Below are 26,696 nucleotides of genomic sequence, written 5' to 3'. Positions count from 1 at the left end.
AAGTTTCTAAACAAGATACAAGTGTTACCCTTAACATATTTACTTATTTAGGATCGACCGATATAAATTCGAGATTTATATGATAAATTACACTTTTGGTCCCTGAACTTGGCACAATTTTTACTTTTAGTCATTAAACTTCAAAATTTGTAAATTATACACTAAACTTGTCACTTTTGGTCACCACATCAACTTTGTTACCTTTCCCCCGTTAACTTGCCCAGATTCTTTAATTTTTATTTTTTTTTTAGTTTTCGTCTTTTTTATTTATTCCATTATTAAAAGTGATAATCGATGAAAAATACATTCAAAACTCAATCCAATTATATGATTTATTACATAATTATATAACACAAACAAAAATATTTACAGTTAATAATAAGGCATTATCGATTATTCAGAGAACAAAATCTAGGACATGTTACTCCGGATAACCATTACATTATCTTATTTTTGTGATAGTTTAGTAATAGTTAATAAAATAATTAAGGAAAACTATATAAATTTATATAACACAAACAAAAATATTTATGGTTAGTTTGAATAAATGAAATAATTGATATTCTTTTTGAAATACGATGAAATAATTGTTAGTTGAAATTTTTATTTATAAAGTCAGATTTTTTTTAGTGCATCTATTTGAATTTTTTAGTATTCTTATGTCTACTTTAACCGTAAATATATATGTATATTTTTGTTTATGTTATATTAATTTATATAGTTTTCTTTAATTCAATTTATTAACTATTGCTAAACTATAATAAAAATAAGATATTGTAACGGTTATTCGGAGTAACGTGTTCTAGATTTTTTATCTCTAAATAATCTATAATGTCTTATGATTTAACCGTAAATATTTTTGTTAGTGTTATATAAATTTGTAATAAAACATATAAATGGATTGAGTTTTGAGTGTACTTTTCATCAATTATCACTTTTAATAATAGAATAAAAGAAACGGAAAAAAAACTGGGAAAAAAAAAACAAACTAATGAATCCAAGTTAACAGAGGAAAGGTAACAAAGTTGACGCGATGACCAAAAATGATAAAAAGTGGCAAGTTCAGTGTATAATTTATAATTTATGAAGTTTAGTGACTAAAAGTGAAAAACATGTCAAGTTCAGGAACCAAAAGTATAATTTATCCAAATTTATATGGTGAGTAGGTTTTTTAGCACATGTTAAACTTTTTCAATAATCGTGTGGAATTCACCTTTTTAATAACAACAATTTGTTTTATTTGTGTTTATCTGATATGACGCGGCTCACGCATGGCATATGTTCACATAGTGGATTTTTAAAGAATACACGTATAATAAGACCACTAATATCTCAGGCACGGTTGTGCGAGATGCGAGATGCGTGAATCTCGCAATGCTAGTCGTAAGAGATCATTTATAATAATAATAATATGAGATTTGGAGTGTTACGTTTCAATTGTTATAATTATATTCAGTTTTTATTCCGTTCTCATACTTAATACTTGATTATTGTGGTTATGAATTTATAGATTTAAATGTCTAAGTGTTCTCCTTATAATAATGCAGTCAAAGTAAAAGTCACGATCTGATTTAGTTTATGTTGAACTAACACAACTACTCTTCACTCTATGCATATTGTGACCAAATTGATATTTAGTTGGATGCGTAATATATGAGATTACCTTATATTTCCATTCACGAAATACTCTAAACTATAAAAATATATACTTTGTTAATAGCACATAATTCAAATTTGAAGTTTTGAGCTTTGTTTAAGTGAAATGTTTATTTGAAAACTAAAATTTCTGTAAAAACTAGAAAATTGGCCAAAACACATTGTTATCTGAATTTAACACAACGTGTTTTAATTGTGTTTAATAGAAACACAATGTGTTTTCATTGTGTAATCTAAAAACACATTGTTATTAGTTTTAAAGCACCGTGTGTTTTTTATAGCGCGTGAAAATCAGAAAATTGTTCAAACACACTGTGATATGAACTTGACACAATGTGTTTTCTAAAAACTCATTAAATAACACATTGTGTTAAATTCAAATCACAGTGTGTTTTGGTCAGTTTTTTAATTTTCACGAAATTTTAGTTTTCAAATGATCACAATTTTTTTTAAAGGTATATGTTTTTCTATAAAACATAATAAAACCCAATTAAAATAATATAGCCTTTATCTAGCAAGTATAGCTATAACAACTACAGCTCATGCTTCAATGAAAACTTTAATAAACTTTTTTCGATTTATCTGATGCATAGATTCGCCTTTATCTAGCAAGTATAGCTATTAAGTTGTAACTATCAGCTTACCAAGCTATATTCAAGATTATTATATCATGAAGATAATTGGTTGCAATGCATATTTAACTTTAAAATGATCATACATAGCGTAACATCAAAGTAACTTAGTTTAATAAGACCATTGATATGTCATATTTTATACCCATTTCCCATAGCTTAAGTAGTCGATTATTGAGGTTTAAGAGTCGTTTTCGTATATATTTGGTGCGTTTATGGTATTTGTTAGTGTTTCAGGGTGTTAACAGGTACTAAAGCGTTATTCTGGAGAAAACGAAGTTTCTGGAGCTAAACGAGTGTTTATGGACGTTTTACGAGGCACGGAAATGTCCTAGGAAGTTGGTCAATGAAAGTCAAACTTGGTCAACGCTGGTCAATTCAGAACTGCGACGCAGCACAATTCCAGAGGATCTGACTGCTTCGCAGTTGGGTAGGACTGCAACGCAGTTGTATTATGAAGGAACCTGCTCTTCGGTCAAAGCTAGTCAAGGTCAACAATAGTCATAGCCAACTGCGACGCAGTTGGGGGCGGTTTCTGTGTTATTTCGGGCAACTATAAATAGAAAGCATTATTATTCTAAAACCCTATCCTCACTTTTTCCAGACGATTTTTAGGTTCTTTTTAAGGGTTTTTCTTATTTTCAACCATTTGGAAGGATCGTAAGCTCGATTGGAACCATTTCGTTAATCGTTTTCAATTCCTTGTATTCGGTAACGATGAATTCTTCCATTTTGATTTGTTCTTTCATATTTAATATGATTGGCTAATCGTCTTTTCATCCATCTTGATAGAGTAAAACAATATGTAAGAATTGCACAATCTTTTATAATTCAAGTGATTTGATTTAACGTTGTGTCGTGATCTTAATCTATTAACTCTTTGTCATTTGATTATTGTTTGCGGATAATTTGTATTCAAACTTAGTGGCAACTAGGGTTGGGTAGAAGTTATTTTGATTGCTTGGTTAGGAGCAGTTGGTTCTATGATGGGTACGGTAGAAGGTAATTAATAATTAATAAGAATTAATGGGTTGATGGTTGGGTACAATCAATAGACACAATTGTTATCTGAAATGATCAAAACCATTGTTGAACTAGATGAGTTATAAAAAGGCGTCTCGGGGTATCGGTCTTAATAATGAAACTAGTTTATACAAGAGAATCAAATAAGTTGTAAACCTGACGGGTACGGGGTTGAATATTAATTTGAATCTCGGTCATTTAATCACTAAATTGAATTTGAACTTCATCAAATGTGCAATCTCAACATGTTGTCGAGTGAAATCAAGATAGGTGACCTTTAAATCCTTGTTTTAAACAACAAACTCTTTTTTCGATTAATCCTAATGGATTACTAACAAATTTTACTAACTACTTGCAAAGTGGCAAGTCGGCCACAAAACCCCCCATTTTACTTGAATCACTTAACAGTTACAATTGCTTATAAAAGTCCTTGTGAACGATCTCGGCTTACCAGTTTTTACTATACTGCATACGATCAAGTACACTGACTGTGAGTGTGTAGTAGTCAGTCTTTCGATAAATCGTGTTTATAAATTTAAAGCTAAATTTCGCACATCAACCATACATCATGAATAAACTATAGCTAGTTTCAAATAAATTATATTAATGATGATTAGACTCCTTTTGTTATTGCGATTTGGCCATATAATACATCTAATCTTACTACCAAGTGAATATTGATGTGAACGTTTTAATAACATTCATGATTCTCAAGACATTTATACATTTAAGTGTTTAAAGGCTACAACATGAGAAAACAGTTATAATATGTAGCAACGAGATTTTAGGTATTATACCTTGATTTTGATCAATTGTATGAGTTGTGAACATGGAATGGAGCCAAAAATATCATTAAGTAGATTCACAATCAAAATTAAAATTACTATTGTATAATATATGTATGTGATGGGCTCATATTATGGTGTAACTTTCACATGACTACATTTGTCAAGCACATCTTGACCCTTTTGTTGAAGCATTATTTAGTTGTATACTATTTCCTTTTGATCGAAAAGCATTATTTAATTATGTTGAAAAAGCATGGACCTTCAAGGCAATTTATGATTGGATTGTAATCTAAAAAAAAATAAAAAATTATATAAAAAAAAATATATGATTGATCTTCCATTATCAAACAACTTAGTATAAGATTGTCATCATTAAAATATTTTAATGAGACAAAGTAACATATAGAAAGATGACTCGTTTCGTCTTGTTTGATGTCTTGTTTTTGCTAAGCACCAATATAGATGGTTATAAGACTATGATTCCCTTGAATCAATTTTGAATTTTACAAATATGAACACACTTCAAATTACATATTGGAAAAATTACACTTTTGGTCCCTGAACTTGGCACATTTTTCTCTTTTAGTTACTAAACTTCAAAAATTACAAATTATACACTGAACTTGTCACCTTTTTTTACTTTTGGTCACATCGCCCAGTTTCGTTAGTTTTGCTCCATTAAGTTGCCCAGATTCATTTACGGTTAAATCATAAGGCGTTATAGATTATCAGAAAAACCTACAACATGTTACTTCAGGTAAACATTACAATATCATTTTTTTATTTTCGTTTATTAATAGTTAATAAAATGAATTAAGAAAAACTATATAAGTTTATATAACACACTAAAAAAAAATTACGGTTAAAGTAGACATAAGAAGACTCAAAATTCAAACATAGCCACTAAATAAATCTATCTTTATAAATAAAAATTTCAATAACAATTATTTCATCGTCGTTTAAAAAAAAACAATTATTTCATCTAATCAAACTACTATATAACCAACAGATAGTAAACTGTAAACATAAAAAATTTGTTTCAAAACATAATAAATGAATATGTATTTTCACTAATCGGCCAAAACAATATATAAGATCTGAAGTTGGACCGATTATCGATTTTAGTTATGGAATAATGGGAAGAACGAAAAGTGAAAAAAAATTAACGAATCTGGGCAAGTTAACGGAGAAAAACTAACAAAGTTGACGCGGTGACCAAAAGTGAAAAAATATGTCAAGTTCAGTGTATAATTTGCAATTTTTGAAGTTTAGTGACTAAAAGTGAAAAACGTGTCAAGTTTAGTGACCAAAAGTGTAATTTTCCCTTACATCTTTAATAAATATTAAAAGAAAGAGAAACTTTATATGCCGCTATAAATAGAACACCACGTGTCGGTAATAGGATGTCTTCATCCTGTTTTAGTTTATTGGTATATTATATAAAATAAATTTATATGAAGGTAATAAAAGAAAACGTTATTCAATTAGAAGTTATTCAGCCGATGAAGTTGTAGAAAGTTAGTCTCTCATTCGCTAACTTATGTGATTGTTTTTATTTTAGTCTTTCTTATACCAGTTTTTATATATTTTTTTGTATTCTTTTAGCTATTTTTATATTTTTGATTATCTTTTTCCAGTTATTTTGTCAGTTTTTTATACGTAAAATGTATTTATTTTTATTTTTTTTGTGTTTCTCTCACGTTTTACGCAGGTTATAATCTAGTTTAAGTGAATATGAAGAAACTTTAAAATTGCAAAAAATAAAAAATAAAAACCTACTAGTAATTGTTTTTAACTGGTAACGAAACGATAACACCACTGTTTTTGATGTACCTAAATTGAACATTTCAAAAAAGTTAATCTGATGAAACTTTCGAATAAATTCGTTTTTTATTCATCAAAACATTTGTTCTATAAATTTAACTGGCTAAGTAACTTATATAAGGTCGCGTTTGTTTCACAGAATTTGATAGAATCTAATGGAATTGGAATTGGAATTGAATTTCATTCTTTAGTGCGTTTAGTTGTTCAAAGAATAAGAAATCCCATTCCGTAGGAATGTAAACATTCCATCATTTGATGGAATCTTCATTCCATGGGGATGGAGGAATGAATTTCATTCCTTATGTTACTTGAATTCTCAAAAAATCAAAACATTCCGTCAAATTCTGTTCTTTCAGATTCTAATTCCTTCTAAAAATTTCATTTCTTCCAAAAACATTCTGTAAACCAAATGCGTCCTAAGTTTCAATTTTACTGATTCTTGTTACATGTAGACTTTGAAAGAGTTCGGATTACATGTGGGAGTTAATTTGATTCAATGGTTGAATCTTTCTTCTTACTTACAAAATTTTGCATTTCTGTCCGCTAGTAAAAAAATAGTCAACCAAAACTCCTCAGTCACTTTCACTTTGAGTCTTACTTCACCTTATCTTTACTTTTTCAATAACTCTGTTTATTTTTAGTTGGTTTTATTGTTTAAGAAAGAAATAGTTAATTGGATTTTTTTTCAATAAAAAAGTAGTAAAATATATTACTTTTGAATTAGAAAAGCGTCATTAGTTTAATTTTCCTTTAAAAAAAAGTATATCTATTTTCGACATAATTTGTTTCAAAAGATAGACATTTCTTAGTTCACTAAATCGTTGATATGTGTTACATCGGTGCTGGGCGAGGTGCGTGGACTCAGTGTTTTAAATACCGGTATTACCCGGGATACCGGATACCGGGTGGTACCCCGATACAACTATCCCGGTATTTTGTCCGATATTTTCACTATTCAATACTGACTGGTATTTTCGGTATTTTTTGGTATTACCGGAATGGTAATACCGGTATTTTGATAAATTTTTTTAAAACTTTTTTTAAAATTATTTTTTGATACTTTGATGTTATGTAATGTTATTTATACTTTAAAACTTATATTTTGTTATGAAATACTTATTTGGTATTATTTTTGAGTGGATTGTATTTGTATTTTAACTATTTTCGTTAAATTGTAACAAGTTTTGTAGGATTTCTATAAAAATAAAAATACAAAAATTAAATTACCGTGCCGGTACGTACCGGTCGGTATACCGGTACCGGGTACCCGACCATTACAACCAAAATACCGGTATTTAAAACATTGCGTGGACTACTAGCCTGAACAACAAAATTCTTGGAGCATGAAAATTTCACTATTTCATTCAATGCTATGCTATTCTAGAATCATAGAATAGAAATTGTATGTTGATGGCAAATCAAAACAAATTTATACGTGATATAGATCATTGGGTTCTGCCATAAAATTTCTTACACTACGACCGACGTGTTCTTTGATTCTTGTATCATACCAACACGTAGCAGCATTCACATGTAATATTTTCATAATTAACACATGTAATAATGTCATATTTGTCCCTTGTTTCTATTGATTTAAAGTTCCGTCAAAAGACTAAAAACATCTATTCAATATCAATTGTACTTGTTACTTTGTTAGTCTTCCGTTTTATGAATGATCAGAATATACATGTCCATATCGTTTATGTACGTTTATTTAGGCTAACCGGAGTGATAGCAAACCCGGTAGCAATCCACTGGATTTCGCCCCCGAGTTGCCGGCTACGCCAGCCCGCGGTAGCAACCCACACATGAAGCAACCCGCAGAGGTTGCAAGGGAGAGGGGAGGATTCGAGGTAACCCACGTGCATCTTTCCTATTCTTTTGTTTTTTTGCTAGACTTTATGTATTTTTAATTAATATTAAATGGTAAAAAAGGAAAAATAAAATATAAATCAATCATTAACCTACCCACCTTTCAAGCAATACCACTCCCTCTTTTTTCCCAGGCAACCCCCAGCAACCCAATATGCCACATGGCGCGCAGTGGTGAAAGTAGCCCAACATCCAGCAATACCACTCTGGATAGCCTTATAACTTCTAAATCATTGTTTGTCAGTGTCATCGTTATTGGATGATGTTTACTTGTCATAGTTATATAAATCATTTTTATATCCGTTTACTTAAAGTGTTTTGGTTCTTTGCATTACAAGATTGGACAATATTGTTCAGTTTAAAATTTAAATTGTGTTTCATCGTCAATTTTTGTCATCTAATAAAATATAATACAATAATCTTTTCTTATTCCCCGCTTCTATATGACCACTGCTCCTAACTACCACGTGAGGACGAGCAAAAATCGAAGTGACAATTCAAAAATCGATTCAAACCAGGGAAATCGACCTATACACATACCTCTACTTACATGATAGTCATAGTGTAGGCAATGTTACCACTAGTGTTATCTAAACTATTTACTCCCGGCCTTCTCTATTCTGAAATATATAACACGCACATCGTGTGCGGCCTCACTACTTTCACATTTATTTCTTAACTATATCACCGCCGAAGGAAGCAACATAAACCATTTTATACTTATTGTTGTTGGAACTTTTTTTTTTTTTTTTTTTTGGTTGGAACTTATGTCATTATGTGGAACTTAAGTTTTATTATTATATTTATATTTATATACTCGTATTATATATATATATATATATGAAAAAAATGAGGATATGATTGTTAGATATTTAAGTTTTAGAATGGAACTCCTCCATATTAATATTTTAATATTTATTGTATAATGGATAAATGATTGGGTCTCCATAGTTTTTATAGATTAAAATACTAAGATGTGAAAGGTTCTACATATACCCGTGCAATGCGGCGGCTATAGTTAATGGCAGATTAGCAGTGGTGGCGATAATGGTGTGATTATTAATCTAAAAGTAATTAATGTAAAGGTAGTGTAGTTATTTTAAGAGTTAATAAATGTTTGTTGTAAATAATTTCAACAAAAGTATTATAGATATATTATGTGAAAAATATATAAATTAGTGAATAAATAAAAGTGATAGTTTGAATGTAAATAAAATTAAAAAATATTTTAGAGATATTTTAAATAGATATAGTGTGTGGATTGATAATTTGTTGAAAACTAAAGATATTTTTAATTTTTTGAAGATAAAAAATTAATAAGAAAAAGAGGTTTTTTATTTATATAAAAGTAAAGATAAGAAAAAAAGAGAGATTGATTTGTACTAAAATGCAAAAGTTAATATAGCAATACCTAGCACGTTTTTAACTATCAATATTCTTAATCAAGGTTGGGAAAATTGTGACTCAAACTCGACTCGGCGAGTGGGGGACTAGGGGAGTCATGATTTTTTGGAGAATCAGACTCAACTCGGGGAGAATTCGGATTAAAAATTTATATACAAACATAAGTATTTTTGAAATCATATGTAATAGAACTTTAAAAAAATATTCCAAACTTCAAATTTAAACATAATTATTTAAAATCATTAACATAATAATTCAAACGTTAGATTAGTTGATAGATTCACGCTCCATCATCATTTTGTTCGTATCAAGGTTGAAAAACTCTTAAATCAGACTCGACTCGATGAGGTGGGGAGTCAGGAGTTTATTTTGGGTACTCGGGGCATTTTTACAACCTTGTTCTTAACTCTCAATATTATTATACTTAAAAATAATGGTGTCACATGAATATTACATTGTTATGACAATTAATCCTTTTTTTCTTTTTTTCAATTATCGAACTGAAAATTAAACTTTTAATATTTGAGAAAAATGAAAAACAATTGCATCACACCGGCTATCAAAATGATTGATATCACTTTAACCTATATCACACTAGGTATGAACAAATGACCTCAAAAACTGGAGATCCACCTGAATCCAACCCGAGTTTTGTTGGGCTTTGTCCGGTGCTTATACCTATATGGCTACATCACACATTCATCACTTTTAAGCTCCAACAAACCTTGATATATTAGTCTTTATCGCATTGCCTGTCACACATAAATAGAAATGATCTTAAGTGCAAACTCAATGTTCGATACTTCTATGTAGTTATTTTCATTAATTATCATTGATAAAAACCTAACAGATACTAACAAAGTATTTAGTTTGGTAATAATCTTTGAAAATATATAACAAACTTATATAAATCGATGAAATGACCAAAACCTATTAATTAATAATTAATATTTAATAAATTTGTAATATCCATTTTCCAAATAAGCCTACAAGAAAGTTTACAAGAGGCGTTGGAGGCAAGTAAACCCCACTTCCCCAACCGCTTACTTTTATAACATAAATATACACACATACATATACATACACACACATGCTTATATAATAAAAACACCACTTCCTTCTTCAACAAATTTCCTCCATTTGCAGCTTTCTCTACTTAATTTTTTAAACCCATTTATATTTTCAAAAATCAACAATCTTTTTCTTACTTACTAAGGTATAATGTGCTCCATGATCCCCACATATTGTTCTTCATACTTAACTTAATTTGTGTTTTCTTGATTCTAATTGTGGGTTTTGCAAATTTGAAAAATTGATTGATTGAAAATGTTAATCTTGATTTATCTAGATTGGATTCATCTGAGATTTTGTGGCGATTTCAAGAAAATTTTTTTTTTATTGCTTTATGTAAAGATTTAATTTATCGAAAAAAGAATTATTCTCAGCTGACTGTATTCATCTTTTTCACTTTTGTTTATTTGGATTAATTATTAGAGTATTTGTTGTACTTTGACTTGGGTTTTAATCCAAATTGATTATTTTTGTGTAAATTTGTTTGATGATCAATATATGTACAGTGAAATTAGCTTACAAATTTGGCGGCAAAAGGGGAAGATTGTTAGAAGAAAAACATGTTGGGAGAGCTCATCACAAACAGTCTTGTGTAAGTCATTTTCTTAAAAAATCTATTAAAAAAAAAGAAATTTTTAGTTTTAATTTGGGGAACTAATTAGTGTTTGGATACAAGGAATTTTAATCCATGTTTTGTAATGGATGCAGTTTGATTCTTGGATATGCATATCCAGCTTTTGAGTGTTTTAAAACCATTGAGAAACATGGAGTTGAGAATGGAGAATTAAGATTCTGGTGTCAATATTGGTGAGTTTTTTCATCTATTATTATTGTCTTGTTTAACTTTTAATCTTGAAAAGTTGACCTAATTGTGTGTTTGGTCAACTACTTGTTTCATTTCTTATTTGTTCATGGAGGTTATAGATTGAGGGATATATTTAGCTTTTTCATGATAATGAAATATTAGATAATTTGTTGTTAGAAAACTTTCATGATTAGGCACCTAAAGAATATTGGATGATGTTAAGTACTAATGATAAGGTTTGCAAGTTACTTTTTGTTCTAATTATTGAAAGAGACATGTGTTTGCCAATTGACATGATGGAGTTTTAGTTGCTTGAACATGTCTTAATCAACCAATGGTTTAGTCAAATCCTTGAAGCATCCTATTTCCTACATATATAATTTATTATATGGTGTCACTTTCTATTTATCTTCACATGATAAAAATGATACCTTGAGGTGGCAGGTGGATGGGGTAGGGTAATGAATTTGGGTTAAAACAGTTTTTATTACTAGCTTGACCAAATTGAATTGGGTCGGGTTGAGAATATATTGTTTGTCAATTTCTTTAAAAATATTTATGTGTTAAGTATGATTATAAAAGTTATAGTCACAATAATAATCTAAAGCGGTTTAAAAGTTGTAAGTGTTTAGATTAGGCGTTAGCTGTTAATAAAATAAAAATAAAGTAGACGTTTAGCGATTTCAACTCGTTCTTTTTTTGATAGTATCTTGGTTAAGTTACTCATTCTTTAAGGTTAGATATAAGCATGCCCCGATATGATTCATCAAAAGTCAATGAATCTAATGTGTGTACTATTGTATCTAACTACTGGAATGAAGTATTTTAGTGTGCACGCAAACAATCAAGGATAATTAAAACAATGGATATGCGATTGTGTGCTTTCCTGCAAACCCTTCATATTCAAGATTTCATTTAACTTTTAGTTATGTAAAGAATAGGGGACCACACGAGTCATGCTATTTGAGAGGTTTTGAGTGATAATGATGATGTAAATTCACATGGTACATGTTTGCTTCTATGTCTCTTTTCTTTGAGTTGAGCTTTTGCACAATATAGCAAAATTTTAATTACATGATTGTTATTTTCGAAAGAATTTGATCTTTTTCCACCGAATAAATAAAAACATTTTTCATAAAGTCTGCAACTTTTATGTAACGTGTTCCGGGTGGTTTAAATTTTAACGATATGATCATGTGGATTGTTGGTTACGTATTGAGTAACTACTTTTAATTTCTTTTCAGGGTGATCGTTGCAATACTTACCGTTTTTGACAGGGTTGGTGATTTGTTCATGTCATGGTATGTTTTTGTTTAATACTTACAACCGTGTGAACCCAAGCCGGTTAAACTTAACCTATTTTTGTAATGAAATATTTGTAGGGTGCCCATGTATGGTGAAATGAAGCTAGCCCTCATTATCTATTTATGGTATCCGAAAACTAAGGTAAACAAAACCTAAGAACTTCATGTAGGGCAATACCATAGATTGGCGCAAAATAAAAAGTTGTAATTATATGATATGATATGGGTATAATAAAAAGGTAAGTTTGGGACCATTTTTGTGCAGGGAACCTGGTATGTATATGAAGCAATGTTGAGACCATTTGTAGAAAGGCATGAAACAGATATAGAAAGAAGTTTAAAGGAACTGAGGGCTAAAGCATGGGACGTGGCCATTTATTATTGGCAGAATTCTACAGAATTGGGTCAAACAAAGTTCTTTGAAATCTTTCAGTATTTAGTATCCAAGCCTTCAAGACCTCTTGAGGTATCATCTTTTTCCCCTTCTTTTTCAAGGCATTTCTTTTGCATATGTTGGTTTTTTTAAATAGGTTTGAATGTATATTGTTGAGTATATATTGGGGTGGGGGGAGGTCCCCAGTGTAATATTAATGCATATAACTTCTGTTTGAGTTAAATAGATCATTCTTTTGTTGAATAATGTTGTTACAATTCGATGTCCCAAAAGTTGCTTTTCAAGACAACCTATGCATACCTACACTTACTTGTATCCAGAGAGCCAGGATTTAACGTTGAGGGAGACTCAACCATATATCTTTTCTGATCGTTGTATATAATATAATGTGAAAAGACATAACCATTTTAATAAAATGTTAGTAAAATAAAATTTTATTACAATGGTTTACGTTTATGAACCCAATGTAAAGGTTTTACTTGCACCGTCATGGCTAGAAATCAAACATTTATAGATTGGAGGTTACTTGGTTCGAAAAGACCTTTGTACTAGTTAGTTATGAGCTAGCCTTGCAATGAAAAGCATGGACGGTTGGCGGGGGCTAAGCACCCGCCAGTCTCCCTACTGGCTCCCTCCCTGCTTGTATCGAGTTGTTACCAAAACCATATATGACTCCCTGATATAATTTTATAAAGTAGAAAGTCTAATCAAATCAACTTAACCTGGCCCATTTCAACTTGCACCTAAGTTGACTTGTTTTGAGCCGTTACACGGAACCTGAGACCAACTTATATCAGTATGTATCACATCGCTTGAATGGTTTGATTCTCACAAAACATAGTTCTTCCTTAATTCAATTCGTCTCAGCAATCTTTTTTCATAAATTGTTGTTCACTAATGCTACATTCTAAATTTTGTAACCTTTTCTTTTTATCAAACAGGTTTTACAAAGTCATCAAAACTCCGGAGATGGACGCCCTCCGCCACCTCCTGTCAACCCAACCTCATTTTTCCGATCAGTTCTGTCAGAAGAGAGGTGGGAAGCCACACCCACAACCACAACCACACCCACCGCTCCACCACTGCCAAACACCAGCCGACATCACCCTGTATACGCTGAAGAACTCCATCTTCCACCATCACCAAGTAGATCGTCTAATTCAGTTCCAGGTCATAGAGAACCCGTTTGGCTGAGATTTCGACGATCCAGGGGCCTCTGATTCCTTAAACATACAATGCTCGATGTACAAATTGTAAAGAAACCAAAAAAACACAGAAAAAAAAAAAAAAAAAAAAAAAACTTGTATTCATTCATTCTATTCTTATTAACATTTTGCTTCTACAAATTAAGAAATTAAGAAAATCAAAGATGGGGTTATACCACCTTTAGGGTCAATTATCTTCTGGTTTTTGTGTTGGAAGACATAAATTATCAGAGAATACAATTGAAGAAGACGGCTACGACACGAAGGATGGTACCGGAGAATCGGTTCCAAATCCGGTGGAAAAAGGCGGGTCCATCGGATTCTGGGGTGGTTGACATGGGTTGTAAATAAGCCCATGCCGCCTGTTTAACAAGACGGTTACGTATCGATATTTCATAACCACCCAAGTGATGAGCTGCATAGCATGGAACTCCTCTTGGAGACTGCACGACGATCCCTGCTGATGGAAGGATGTCACGGAGAGAGGTGTAATTATAAACAGGTGGTTTGATGGAGGCCAACTCGAAATCCATTGAAGAAGAAGAATAAGATGATGATGATGATGACGACGTGGCTCTGGTGGTAGTAGTGGTGGTGGAGATGGGTGGTGTTGTGGTGTCATTAGCGACGGCGGCCATAGCAGAGAAGATGAAACTTGAGAGGTTATAGAGACAGGGATATATGATAATGAAAAAGATACGTATTTTGAAAAGATGTTTTGTAGTAGTCTTTTGTAGTATGAGTAAAGATAATGATTGGCGTATACTGTCGATGTCTTAACCAGCAGCCTTTTTGTATATATTTTCTTCCAAGATTTCTATATCATTTCTATTCCTATAAATTACTCCGTATATATTAATCATAATCCCTTCTATATTAGTTAAAACCTTGTATTTCAAATTCCTGATTTAGTATTAATTGCAAATAATTATTGTATTAGTTTTGAAATTAGCCTTTAAGTGCGATATCTGATTCGTGAGTTACTAAATAAAATACCCTTTTGAGAAATATTTTATGGAAAGCATTGTGGCAATAGCATCTCTATAGTGGCATCTGATTTGTCTATAATGTATTAAATTAGGAAAATTAATCAATAATATCTTTCAAAGATTCACATTATACAATATATACGAATTTTTATGTTCTAATGTAACATGCAGACAAAAAAAGTGGAATGATGCTTTTTGAGATCCAATCCAACAATTTGGTCACATCTTACAAAATAAATGAATTCATATAACTGAAAGTAAGAAAAAAAAAATTGATTTAGTGAGCGATTCATATATATGTGAGTAAATAGCTTTTACTAATTGCTATTGCTACTTAAAGGTTAAAGAGTATAAAATTAGCAACCACATTCATTACTATTATAATTAAAAGTTAATTAAAAAATGAAAATACAAGTACAAGTTACAACTATTGCAAGGAGATTGTTGGTATAGAACAAAAACATAATCAAGTTTTATTCCCAACCAGCTCCAACGGAATTTTCTTCTACTGTACAATAAACCTCCTTCCTACCTGGATTTCCCTTCTCTCTCATTGTATCCGCCTGGCAATCTAAGATGGGTCTTCAATATGAAAACCACATTTCCCGGCTGATTTAGTTGACTGTTTTGATGTTTATTGTTGTATGTAGCTCACCTTGGTGCACCGTTAGAGGTTGCATCAGCCTGACCAGATGGGGTAGTTGGTCTTGGTGTCCCAACTTCTGCCAACCCGAACTCTTCACTAAGTAAGTCAACACCATCCCACTGGATTCCGGGTACTATACAACTAGTCAAGGATATTTCTTTTTTTGGTTAACTAAGGACATCTATATGCCTATCATTATACAAGTAAATTCACATTATTGTTTTGCATCTTAAACAGTCTAGTTTCTTTACCACAAAATATTGGACAAATAGTCAGGCCCCTTATCTGGATTATATGATATGTTAAACATCATAAAAACCTTGATACTATATATGTACATATCAATCGAAGAGCAAAGAAGAAAGGATACACTCTGTGTTCCACATATCTGTCAGAGGAACTTCTCGGTCTGATAGAAGCCAATAGTCTGCATCATTCTGCAAAAAGTACGAAATATATATTAATCTTGTAAGGAGCATGTTTTAACTTTTAGCACATAAACTGTACAAGAAACATAATTACTTACATCAACTTCTGAAGGAACTATCCTCATGATCCTGCTAGGCGAACCTTCAGGTAAATTAGGATCGGAGTTCATACTATTAACATGTTGTGGATGTGGACCATGTGGTTCAGTAGTCACCTTTGGATTACAATCAGAGCCAGAATTAGTTGCAACCGGTGCTGTCATTGGTTGTTCGCCACTATCAGCATCCTCAAACTTCTCTTCGAATTGACTACAAACCCCAAAAGATCGCCATTAGGTTTTAAGAGAAACAAGTGCCATGTATGTATATCAGCATATCATAAAAATTGTAACCAGAGTAGCTACTTCGATCAGTATACTTAATTACTTATAATGGGATCATTTGGGTTATGCATCGTCTCTTACAGGTCAAAAAGGTAAAACAAATTAGTAGAAAAGATCTTGAAAGAAAATGATACAAAAATCGACAAAAGTGTTTTTGATGCATAAAACCTCCTAAATTACTTTTGAAAAATCAAGAGTATTAGTGAAGTGGTTTATATTTGATACAGATATCCAGCTTATATTATATTTATTTTTATTATTGAGAAAAAGAAGCTTTTACTGACTCAACCCGCCCATATTGCTACCCTCTAATCAGAAGCCAAGTGTACCTGACAAGATATACATCGATAGGGCCCATCGTGCTTCTAAGAATTATCCTATACCTCCTTTGTGGATAATCAACAGCCTGACATGTCAAGAAATAAGTCCCTCATTGCATGAAAACCATGAAACTTTGAAAAAAAGATTTTATCTCCACTTTCATACTCACCTCATCAGGGTCTGGGACTTCAAGAGTGGTCCCATGAGGAGCCTTAATTGCTATTAAGGTTTCATTCTGTAATATTATAAGCCATCAGATTTTATGAAAGTATGGAGAAAGGGTGAATTTAGATATCTAAATAACAAAATTAAATAGGAACTTGTTAACTTTGAACTGCACCTGGAAGCATGGTAGACCTTTTATGTCATCTTCAGTAACAAAAAGCCATCTAAACAATGGGAGCCTGGGATATCAGAATATATCTTAAATTTAGTGTATTTAAATCAAAAGAGCAATAAAATGTTACTTTTGATTGCTATTATCCTCGCTCAGGTCCCTCATTTTTTCCTGCATTTCGCTGCAAAGCCAAAGAATCAACTTAACAAGATGCATTCATAGCAACAAAATTGGCAACTCTGAAAATGTACAAAATGCTACTAACCTTATGCTTTCATCTAATCTATGTTCTTCCAATGAAAGTTTTTGGACTTCCGACTGTGGCCAAAAAACCAAAAGTTGGTCAGTCACTGACGATATGTAAAACAATCAACTACAGCTCATACCTGTAATAGATTAATATCTTCCTCAAACTCCCCGGGTTTTGAAGCATCAAGACCTCTAAACAAATAATCAAGACATTAATATAAGTTTATAATGTAAGTAGCTACTCATCTTGCATGATGTGTTGTTGAAACTAGCAAAAAACAATCATACTTCCATCTGATCCTATTTTTTAGCTTCTTTTCGATTAAACCAATTCCTTCAAGAACATTTGTTATGTCATATATCCGTCTCTTCTGCACCTGTACCATATGAACTACTTAAGCCAGAGGTTATCTAAAATAATATGCAGTGTACTTGATTTCAAGAACTTTTATTTATAAAAATTAGTACCTCCAAAGTATCAGCAGCATTATTCAAATCAAGAGTGCCATCTTCAGCTTGTTTGATGAGGTTGATGAACTTTTTTGTTAATAGGCCTGCAAGGTTTTGAGCTTTATGTTAACATTAAAATCCATTTGATATTCCCAAAAGACCTATTCAAAAACCAATAGAAAGAGATAGGACAAAAGTTACCTAGTGAACTGTCATACCGGCAGCTGCCAACGGGAGTAAGCGGGGAAGGTGAACCTGCGGTGAACATAATTAGTCTTCATACATAGGATAAAATGTGAAGTTGTTAAAAGTGGTCCACTAATCTCTATTAGCCCTTTGGGAAACCGGATATAAACTTATTAAATACTAACTAGCTTTTAAAGTTCAGAGATATAGATTCAGCTCAGTTAAATATACATGTTGATGATTAGCTCCAAACTAGTAGCAAACAAACTAATTAGCACCAAGTAAAGTAAAAACTAACCAATTGCGCTTCGTTTAACATCGTTTCAGGTCCTTTTAACCTCATCTCAGAAGAGGTAACTCTTTTTCACAATAGTTTCAATTTTGGTCATTGTATGTATTAACTTGTTAAATAATCAAACAATAGTAAACTTATATATACAGATGATCTCAAGCCTAAAACTTCAAACAGCAAAAACTTGGTCAAACTCTACTTCGTGCAACCCATTGTATTGAAGCTGATTATCTAAATCTGCTCGCTAAAATCCACAAAATTACTTTCAAAACAGACATCAAAACAGCCCTTAGACCAAATAATCAACAATGTTTTATTCGAATTCAGCATGCCATACAACAACGATACTATTACAAACATATACAGACATAAGTCTCACCGGCATTTGAAGTAGGGGTCTGCGGAGGAGCTTTGTTGTTTTTTGTGACCTTTGCACGACCATTTACCTTCCCACCTTTTACTGATACAGGAGTATGAAGGGGACTGTTAATCGTAGCAGTGTAACCAACACTTGCCCATTCATTTGTTGGAACTTCACTATAACTCGTTCCGATTTTTCGCTTCACTGGTTGCTAAACAACAATCATGTACAGCAAATTGATAAGCATGTGAGCTTCAACCACAGAAATAAAAAACAAGAACTAATTCAAGAATCTCAAAACACACATTCTGACAATTTAACAAAGCACTTTGTACATTTACCATTCGTTCAAATTTTACAACTGGCATTGCTATCTTGTCTCATAAAACTCAATTTGAAGAACATAAATCATATATAACATCTTCCTTTCTTAACTGTCTCAGACGTAATCCAATACATCGTCTACAAAAATCATACATTTACCACCACTCATCTCTGTTATCAAATACTCACTCACAAGCCACACACAGTCACACAGTATATCTTATTATCCAGAAAACTTTTATCTATTTCACACGAAGAACAAAATCATCATTTCCTTTATACTTCTAGCAAATTTAGTTCACCAAATAACTTTAATATCAAATACAGATTACATAAATACACAGAAATCCAGACATTTGGATTTCAAAAGAAAGCATATAATTACATTACAAAACTTACAACAAACTGAACAACAGTCAGCTGAATTAAAGCATAATATACAGAAAAGTTAAAACAATTACACAAATATAGATATATGTAAAACCTATATATACATACAAACCTAGTAACAAATTATAATAACAATTAGCATAATTAACATAAAATAACAGTGTAAACTACCGGAGATTTAACTATAATTGCTTCAGGCTGTTGATCGGTCGTAGTACCGCCATCGTTAGCGTACGGAAAACGGTGATAATCATCGGAAGGAATAAACGGCGGTTTAGTCGATGAAAACGGTAAGTGACGTCTCATCGGACTTAAGATCTGTCCTCCACCAACGCCGGCGCCGCCTCCGGTGACCGGCGGTGGTTGCGCCGCCTGCCGATTCGGTGCTCGAGCTTCAGACATTTATTTATACACTTTATATAATTATATATATAGAAATATGATTGCGTATGTATATAATTGAATTAGAAATAAATTAGGGTTTATAAAAATTTGGGGGAGGGTTTAGAGAGAGAAAGTGTTTAGAGAGAGAGAAAGTGGGGGAAGGGAAGAGAGCAGAAAACGAGGGAATTTTTTTGGTTTGGGTTCGGATTAGATGTGGAGGGAAGAAGAAAGCAAGTAAATTACTTAACAAATTCTTTTTTGTTTACAGTCCTTGTACTTTGGGTGTATAGACTTATAAGTCCTTTCAGTTTTCTTAGGCTGTGTTTGATAATAAAAAATGATTTAGTGCTGAATGATTTTAAAATTTGAATGTTCACCAGTTCTGAATGAATTTAATTCTGAATTAAAAGTTATGTTTAAAATCTCTCCTGAATCGGTAATCTGAATGATACAAAACTACCATTTTAACCTTCTGACCGAATTAAGTTTGGTACATTTGTTCTATTTTTATTTTTACATATAGATGGCACTAAAAAAATTTAAAAACATAATATTATAAATCATACTCATAAATATTCTCTTACATTAATATCCTCTCACACTTATATCCGTTGAATTCATCAAACATTAATTTGAAGCACTTAAAAATAGTTAATTAGCAATTTGATCACGTAAATTGGCCATATATTCATTTCTTTGAGGACCTCATTCAACTCCATGCATGTTTTGTTCCTCGGCACACCCATGTTGTTCTTCTCTAGCAATGATAGTACTCGCGTCACATTCCTCAAAAGGTTGATCTTTTCCTTATAAAGTTAAGCACCCAAACAAACAATCATCATAAACACAATTTCATCTTCCAAATTCATCTGACCTTAGAACATAATATAAAATAAAAGGATGGCATTAGAATTACATTCTAGCATATACCAACCATTAATTACTAGTATACAATTTGTGATTAAAAGATATAATAGATAAGCAAAGGATGGCATTAAGAATTCACAAAAGCAACACAATTTGTATTCTTGGCATGCACCAAAATCCAATAATTCATACAAAAAAAAAATGTGTAAATGCTACAGCTTCTTTGTAATCAACCTAACAATCCAAATTTACTTCCATCATTCTTAATCCATTTGTACAACTCTTTAATTTCAATACCAACCAGAATTTCCTAAAATTGGCACTCTCACAAAAAAGCAAAACGATTTTAGAAAATGGTATAGTCAAAATGATTCTTCATTTGTCGTTGATTGACAATAAAACCAATGTATTCTAGCAGTTTATTCTCAAGAGATAGATCCTAATAGCCATGAAACAAATAGAATTCCTAAGCAAATATGTTTCAAACAAGTAACGGAAATGCAATGCGAACATTTCGGTTCTTTTGCTACTACTCTGTAAACAAGCATTCTACTACATAAGCCAAGAAAAAAATATATTACTAACAACTACTAATTAATCAAAAAATGATGTCACAAATATCATCAATTAATCAAAAAGTATTGAATCTGACAATAATAATAATAATAATAATGTTGTTCAAAAAGTAAAATAATAATAATAATAGAAATAATAAAAATTTCGTATTTAAAAAAATAACAAATAAGAAAAAATTGAATATGTGTACCATACCTTTACTCAAAAGAACAAATGGATCAAGTATTATGGTCAAGGATTACCTATTTCAATAATAAAAGAAAAAAATGGATGAAGTTAATTGAGAAAATAAATAAGAAGAAAAGAGTGAATGAAAGTAATAGAAAAAAGAAATAAAAAGGAAAAGAGATCAGAGGAAGATACCTTAGTGAGCATCGAAGTAGAGGAAGGAGTAGAGAAAAAATCTGATAGAAAAAAGTGGTGTTAGAAGGGAGGGTAGTAGGGTAAAAATTGGACAAGGAATGGTTAAGAGAGGGCCTGGAAGTGGAACTGTTCAGAATTTTTTTCCCCTTCATTCAGTGTCGTTCAGTGTTCAACACAACTTAACAAACAGATGGAATGTTGACCGATTCAGCATTTGGTGTTGAATCATTCCATTCAGTTGTTTTCAAACACAACCTTAGCCTCTACGATGCATGATATCGTTCATTTAGGTGTACATTTTGATCTTGTCTTAAAACAAACTTATTATGCTTTATTAAACCATACAAAAATTTGTATTAATAACATTAGCAGATTACTCGCACAATAAGGCATAGTAATTGTGGTGGTGAGGTAATTAAGACGTGTTTTTTTTATGTTTTTTATGAAATATAAAATTGAAAAATAATTGGTGGTGTCTATAACCAAACATGATGTTAAGGTTTCAATTTCTCACTCCATTTATAATATTACATGAAATGAGGAAAGAGCAATCAAAATTGGCCACACAAAAAGTACCTACTCAAATAATAAATAAAAATATTAATTTTTTATACTTCATGAAGTTAATGATTTACACATACTTAGGTTATTTTATATATCCAAACAAAAACTTAAATACTTATTAATTAAACATTAGCATGGTACCAATGCATTGAATTGAATGTCATTTACAAGGTGTCTCATGTAGTAATTATCAAAAACAATAGAGGTAGGTAATCAATTAAAATTAAGACTTTCAGTTATTTTTTGTGGAAAGAGGTATTTTAGACACTTCCTCATATGTAACTTTCAACATGAGATATATATATATATTTTTTATTGAGTAGTGTAGATATAGATATATTAATGTCATTTGGTTTTAGATCAATTGACATGCTTTTTTAATATGAATACTTTATGGGTTCATTGGATACAGAGCACTTTTTTGGAAATAAATTACGTATTTGATTTTGGATTTAAAGTTTTACACTAGTATATGGTGATGTCCAAAAACAAAATAAACATATTTAAGGTTGGTCCTTAAAAAAACGACAATTGTCACTTGGTTTCCAAAAGGTATACAAAGTTAAAAAAATCTCTATACTTCAAAGCTCTTGTAAAATTGATCAGATATTGATATTAATTTATTTTATAACTTAAAAATTCATTAGAATTTGAATCTTACTTTTTATGTCTGTAAAAGTGGATTATTAGGGGAGTTTCAAGAGTCATGAGTTTCATTTTTGCATGACTCAAGCTCTGCATATTACTCAATTGAATGTCAATGTGGTGTCTCGAATGTTAACCATCAACTACTAACTCTTTGTTAAGTATATATAGGTTTTAGGCAAAATAAAACAATTATTAAAGTAAAACAAATAAAACAATAGGTTTATCTTCACTAAAAATCACGGTGTATCATGAAATCGTTGTGCATCAATTGTTTCGTGAATCTTCGTGCATCAATTTAATTATGATCTAAAGGTCAAGATCTTATCTTATTTGTTTTACTTTAATACTTGTTTTACAATAAACAACCCATATATATATATAGTTGTTAGGTAGTTAAGCTTAGGTGTAAAACATTTACATATTGTTTTTTTAATCCATAAAAATCAGGGGGCCATGTGATTTAATTAAAATTCAACAAATATTAAAAAATTAGTACGTGAGGGGTTTCACACCTGAACTTAGACGTCGAACAACCTTATATTCACTTTCCCATATATATAATAATGAAAATTAATAACATCATCATTTAGATATAAGGATTATTATCTGTAAACGTAATTAACTATGATAAAATGTTTATGTTATATAATGATCTCGTAAAATGTCTATAATGCAATGAACCTCAAAATCTTGGTTATTTGATGTACTAGGGTATATGTGGCAACCATATAATCTTATCACGTGTAAGTTATTTGATTGGTCACTTACATATAATAATCGAGATTTGAAAGTTCATTATATGACATAGCCAATTTACAAGATTTTAACATAACATAAACATTTAGTCATAATTGATTACATTCATAGATAATAATCATTTTAGATATACGTGGTTTTCTCATTAACAACATTATATCATAATTTTATTCTTAAATTATGCAAATGTTTAGGATAAAATTTATGACATTATGAAGACTATAATTAATCAATTCTCACATGTGGAAAGTGAAAGACTCCCTTGACTGTAGATATATGCATATCCGAACTTTACAATTTAACATTTTAAATACACCTCACTTTGTGTTAACACATATGCCAAACAACTTTAGAAACATTTTAGGGACTATGCAATTCTACTTTTCACATGTGCTATTTTTTTTTTCGAGGCATATATGAGTTTTATCAGTCGTCTCGTTTTAAAAGACCCTTTTCTTCTATATTAAAATACTAGCTAATCATCCCGAGTTCAACTCGGGTTAACTTATAAATAAATAAATCAAATTCTACTCGGGTAACTTTAAAATATGTTATCATGTTGAAATGTATGATAACAACGTTAAATAAATTAAAAAGTTGTGATAAGTTATTATGTAAATAATGTAACTAAACGGAAACAAAACTTCTGTAGCTGTACACACATGTTGAAACATATACGGGTGGTAAAAACAAAAAGTAAAACATATACTAAAAGACACCATAGTTTCGGCCTATTATAACGGAAATTAAGGTGATTAAAATCTTACATAATAGTGTAAACATTTAATAAAAATCTATATTAATGAGATATATTTAAAAAAGGTAGGATATTTTAAATTTTAAATCAATAAATTATAATAAATTATGATGATGTCATAATTAATTGAAAGGATGCATGAGAATACACAATTTTTTGAAAACTTAGGTCATCACAATCTTCCTTTATTTATATAATAGATGTCTCATATTTTGTTTATTTAGAGTGATAAAAAAATTATTTCACAATAATGATAAACTAAAAATAAAATAAGGATAATGATATATAATAACGATAATAACAAACACAAGTTTATTAAAATAAAAGGAAAAGACTATGTAATTAAAAAAAAAATTACACTAGTTATGCTAGGTTCGAACGTATGTACTTAATAATTGAAAGAAAAAAAGCATTACCAATAGGCTAGGTATAACATTTTGTAATATTCTTTTCTGTTTATTAATATATATGGTTGAACCAGCAAAATTTTAGGCATTCACAAAACATTGGTCCTGCTCGTTTGCGCGGACTGCACATGTCCAAATCTGGCCCTAATTTATTTTCATACTCGTTGATAGAAGTTATTCTTGATTGTTTTATGCAATTTTGTATTATAAAAGATTTGACTATTTGTTTTAAAATTAAATTTGTTAGTTCATATAATTTTTATTTGTACCTTATCATTTTTATATTTTTACCATTTATATATTTATGTATTTTACCATCATCTGTATCTTTAAAAATTCAACCAACATAGAACGACAATTTTTATATATATATATATATATGTCAAATAATTTAAAGTCGGTTTCCCATACTATCACTAGTTGCTGCATTATTATAAGTTTATAATTGAATTTAATTAGTTTTATTTTATAAATCTGGTTTACACGAGAGTTTAAATTTTTTTAAGAAACGATCCATCACATGCATCACGCAAGCACAAAGTCCATAAACGAAGTAAGGGTTAAGTATATGTGTGTATGTAACATGTGACCAACTATTATAGTATGATAGATACTTGAGTTGGGTTCATTGTATGTAAGTAACTTGTTAAACTGAACGAATCGTGTAAATAATGTGCTAAATGTTGATTTGAAGGTCACTCATTGGGCCACGTATCATATGCCAGATGGTGCCACATTAGTATCCAATCAATTTCTTACATGAGCCATTCAGTTTAGCAGATTACTTCTAAAGTTTTTTACATACAATAATAAGGTAGTCACAAGTTACATACAAATATACTTAACCCATAAAAACTCAATTCTTCTATAACATAACGGGGCGGGTAATTGATTTCATTTCAATTTGATTTGATACACTACACTTCTACAAGGAGAGGTGTACTTGTTTATAGATATGATGACCAACAAGGCTACCGAACTGACATTTACCATATGCTTCAATTATAGCACCCCAACAATCAAATTGAACTGAAGTAAATGAATAAAACTACTCGTATTTTACAAAAGAATTGATGCACATTTTCTAATAATACCATCAATAAGGCTGCCGTTATAATTCACCCTAGGACCACAAATGTCGAAATGAATATTGGGATGTCTTTTTTTTTTCCTACCAATATGACAACATGTACATCAAGCATCCTCGTATTTTGTTGTAATGTTTACTAACTATTAAAATTGTGGTACCTAAGTTAGGTATGAAAACCGTGCTTCATCTTTCTATGGCGATTTAGAAAAGTAATCTTTTAACTCTACAACAACGAAATTCAATATATACATAAAAAGGTGAGATGTAAACAAATATATATTTATGGGTTTATGACGTCAAAATGTAATAACCAATGCACGAATGTTTATATAGGTGTATGTATTTTAGCTTTCAAATTTTGATCATTGTATGTATCTCATTTAACCCTGGATACATTTAATGTAGAAAGTTTGAAAGTTTACTACCTCGTTGTGATTTTTATTATATAATGGAAAAAGTTGGAAAAAAGAGAGACATGTTGCTTTTAACGAACTCTTAAAGGCAAGAGTAATTACGTAATTACACATAATAAAATAATTCACATTATAACTTTTATCTATGCTACTATATAAAGCATCAAACCTTTTCATTTTCTCAAATTATAACTTTTAACTACCCAAAATACTTATCTTTCTATTCACTAATGTAAACATATCAATGATTTACACGGCTAACTACCCTTAATGAAATACTTACAATATAGATTTTTTGACCCTTAAAATAACTACACTAACATTACCGCCACCACCACTTGTCACCGTCACCACACAGTCTTCATTGCCACTATCGCCACTGCATTACACAGACACATATTTAGTCTTTAAAACTATCTACGCTATCATCTTTACATTAGTTATGTTACTGCAATCAACACCACTTGATGCCACCATCACCACCAATATTCGTCATCATCCCTACTAAACATCGACACCTACAGACCACCGTCATCG

The 26,696-nt window shown here is 30.8% G+C and overlaps 3 protein-coding genes across 4 annotated transcripts; 1 reads left to right on the top strand and 2 right to left on the bottom strand.

The window, feature by feature from the left end:
- Positions 1-10,327: 10,327 nt before the first annotated feature.
- LOC122584719 (putative HVA22-like protein g) lies at positions 10,328-14,803 on the top strand. The gene is made up of 7 exons (XM_043756768.1): positions 10,328-10,415; positions 10,777-10,862; positions 10,979-11,077; positions 12,320-12,376; positions 12,458-12,521; positions 12,645-12,845; positions 13,715-14,803. Exons 2-7 carry the CDS (start codon positions 10,831-10,833, stop codon positions 13,991-13,993), a joined length of 732 nt encoding a protein of 243 aa, XP_043612703.1. The 5' UTR covers positions 10,328-10,415; positions 10,777-10,830; the 3' UTR covers positions 13,994-14,803.
- LOC122595465 lies at positions 14,206-14,616 on the bottom strand. Its single transcript, XM_043767833.1, has one exon. The coding sequence runs from the start codon at positions 14,614-14,616 to the stop codon at positions 14,206-14,208; it is 411 nt and encodes a 136-aa protein (XP_043623768.1).
- Positions 14,804-15,318: 515 nt separating the features above from the next.
- LOC122606936 (transcription factor E2FA) lies at positions 15,319-19,792 on the bottom strand. 2 transcript variants are annotated; one of them, XM_043779832.1, is made up of 14 exons: positions 19,506-19,792; positions 18,639-18,831; positions 17,983-18,036; positions 17,800-17,885; positions 17,620-17,708; positions 17,469-17,523; positions 17,348-17,400; positions 17,213-17,263; positions 17,086-17,134; positions 16,915-16,980; positions 16,754-16,830; positions 16,140-16,350; positions 15,984-16,050; positions 15,319-15,746 (listed from the first exon to the last, which is right to left on the bottom strand). In XM_043779832.1, exons 1-14 carry the CDS (start codon positions 19,734-19,736, stop codon positions 15,619-15,621), a joined length of 1,410 nt encoding a protein of 469 aa, XP_043635767.1. In that variant the 5' UTR covers positions 19,737-19,792; the 3' UTR covers positions 15,319-15,618. The 2 variants fall into 2 exon arrangements, with proteins under 2 accessions (XP_043635767.1, XP_043635776.1); XM_043779841.1 differs by having other exon boundaries at positions 19,518-19,792.
- Positions 19,793-26,696: the final 6,904 nt, after the last annotated feature.

The sequence above is a fragment of the Erigeron canadensis genome, chromosome 1 (genome assembly GCF_010389155.1).
Source record: "Erigeron canadensis isolate Cc75 chromosome 1, C_canadensis_v1, whole genome shotgun sequence".
In the NCBI taxonomy this organism is placed as follows: domain Eukaryota; kingdom Viridiplantae; phylum Streptophyta; class Magnoliopsida; order Asterales; family Asteraceae; genus Erigeron; species Erigeron canadensis.
This window is presented reverse-complemented; position numbering and strand designations above follow the sequence as displayed.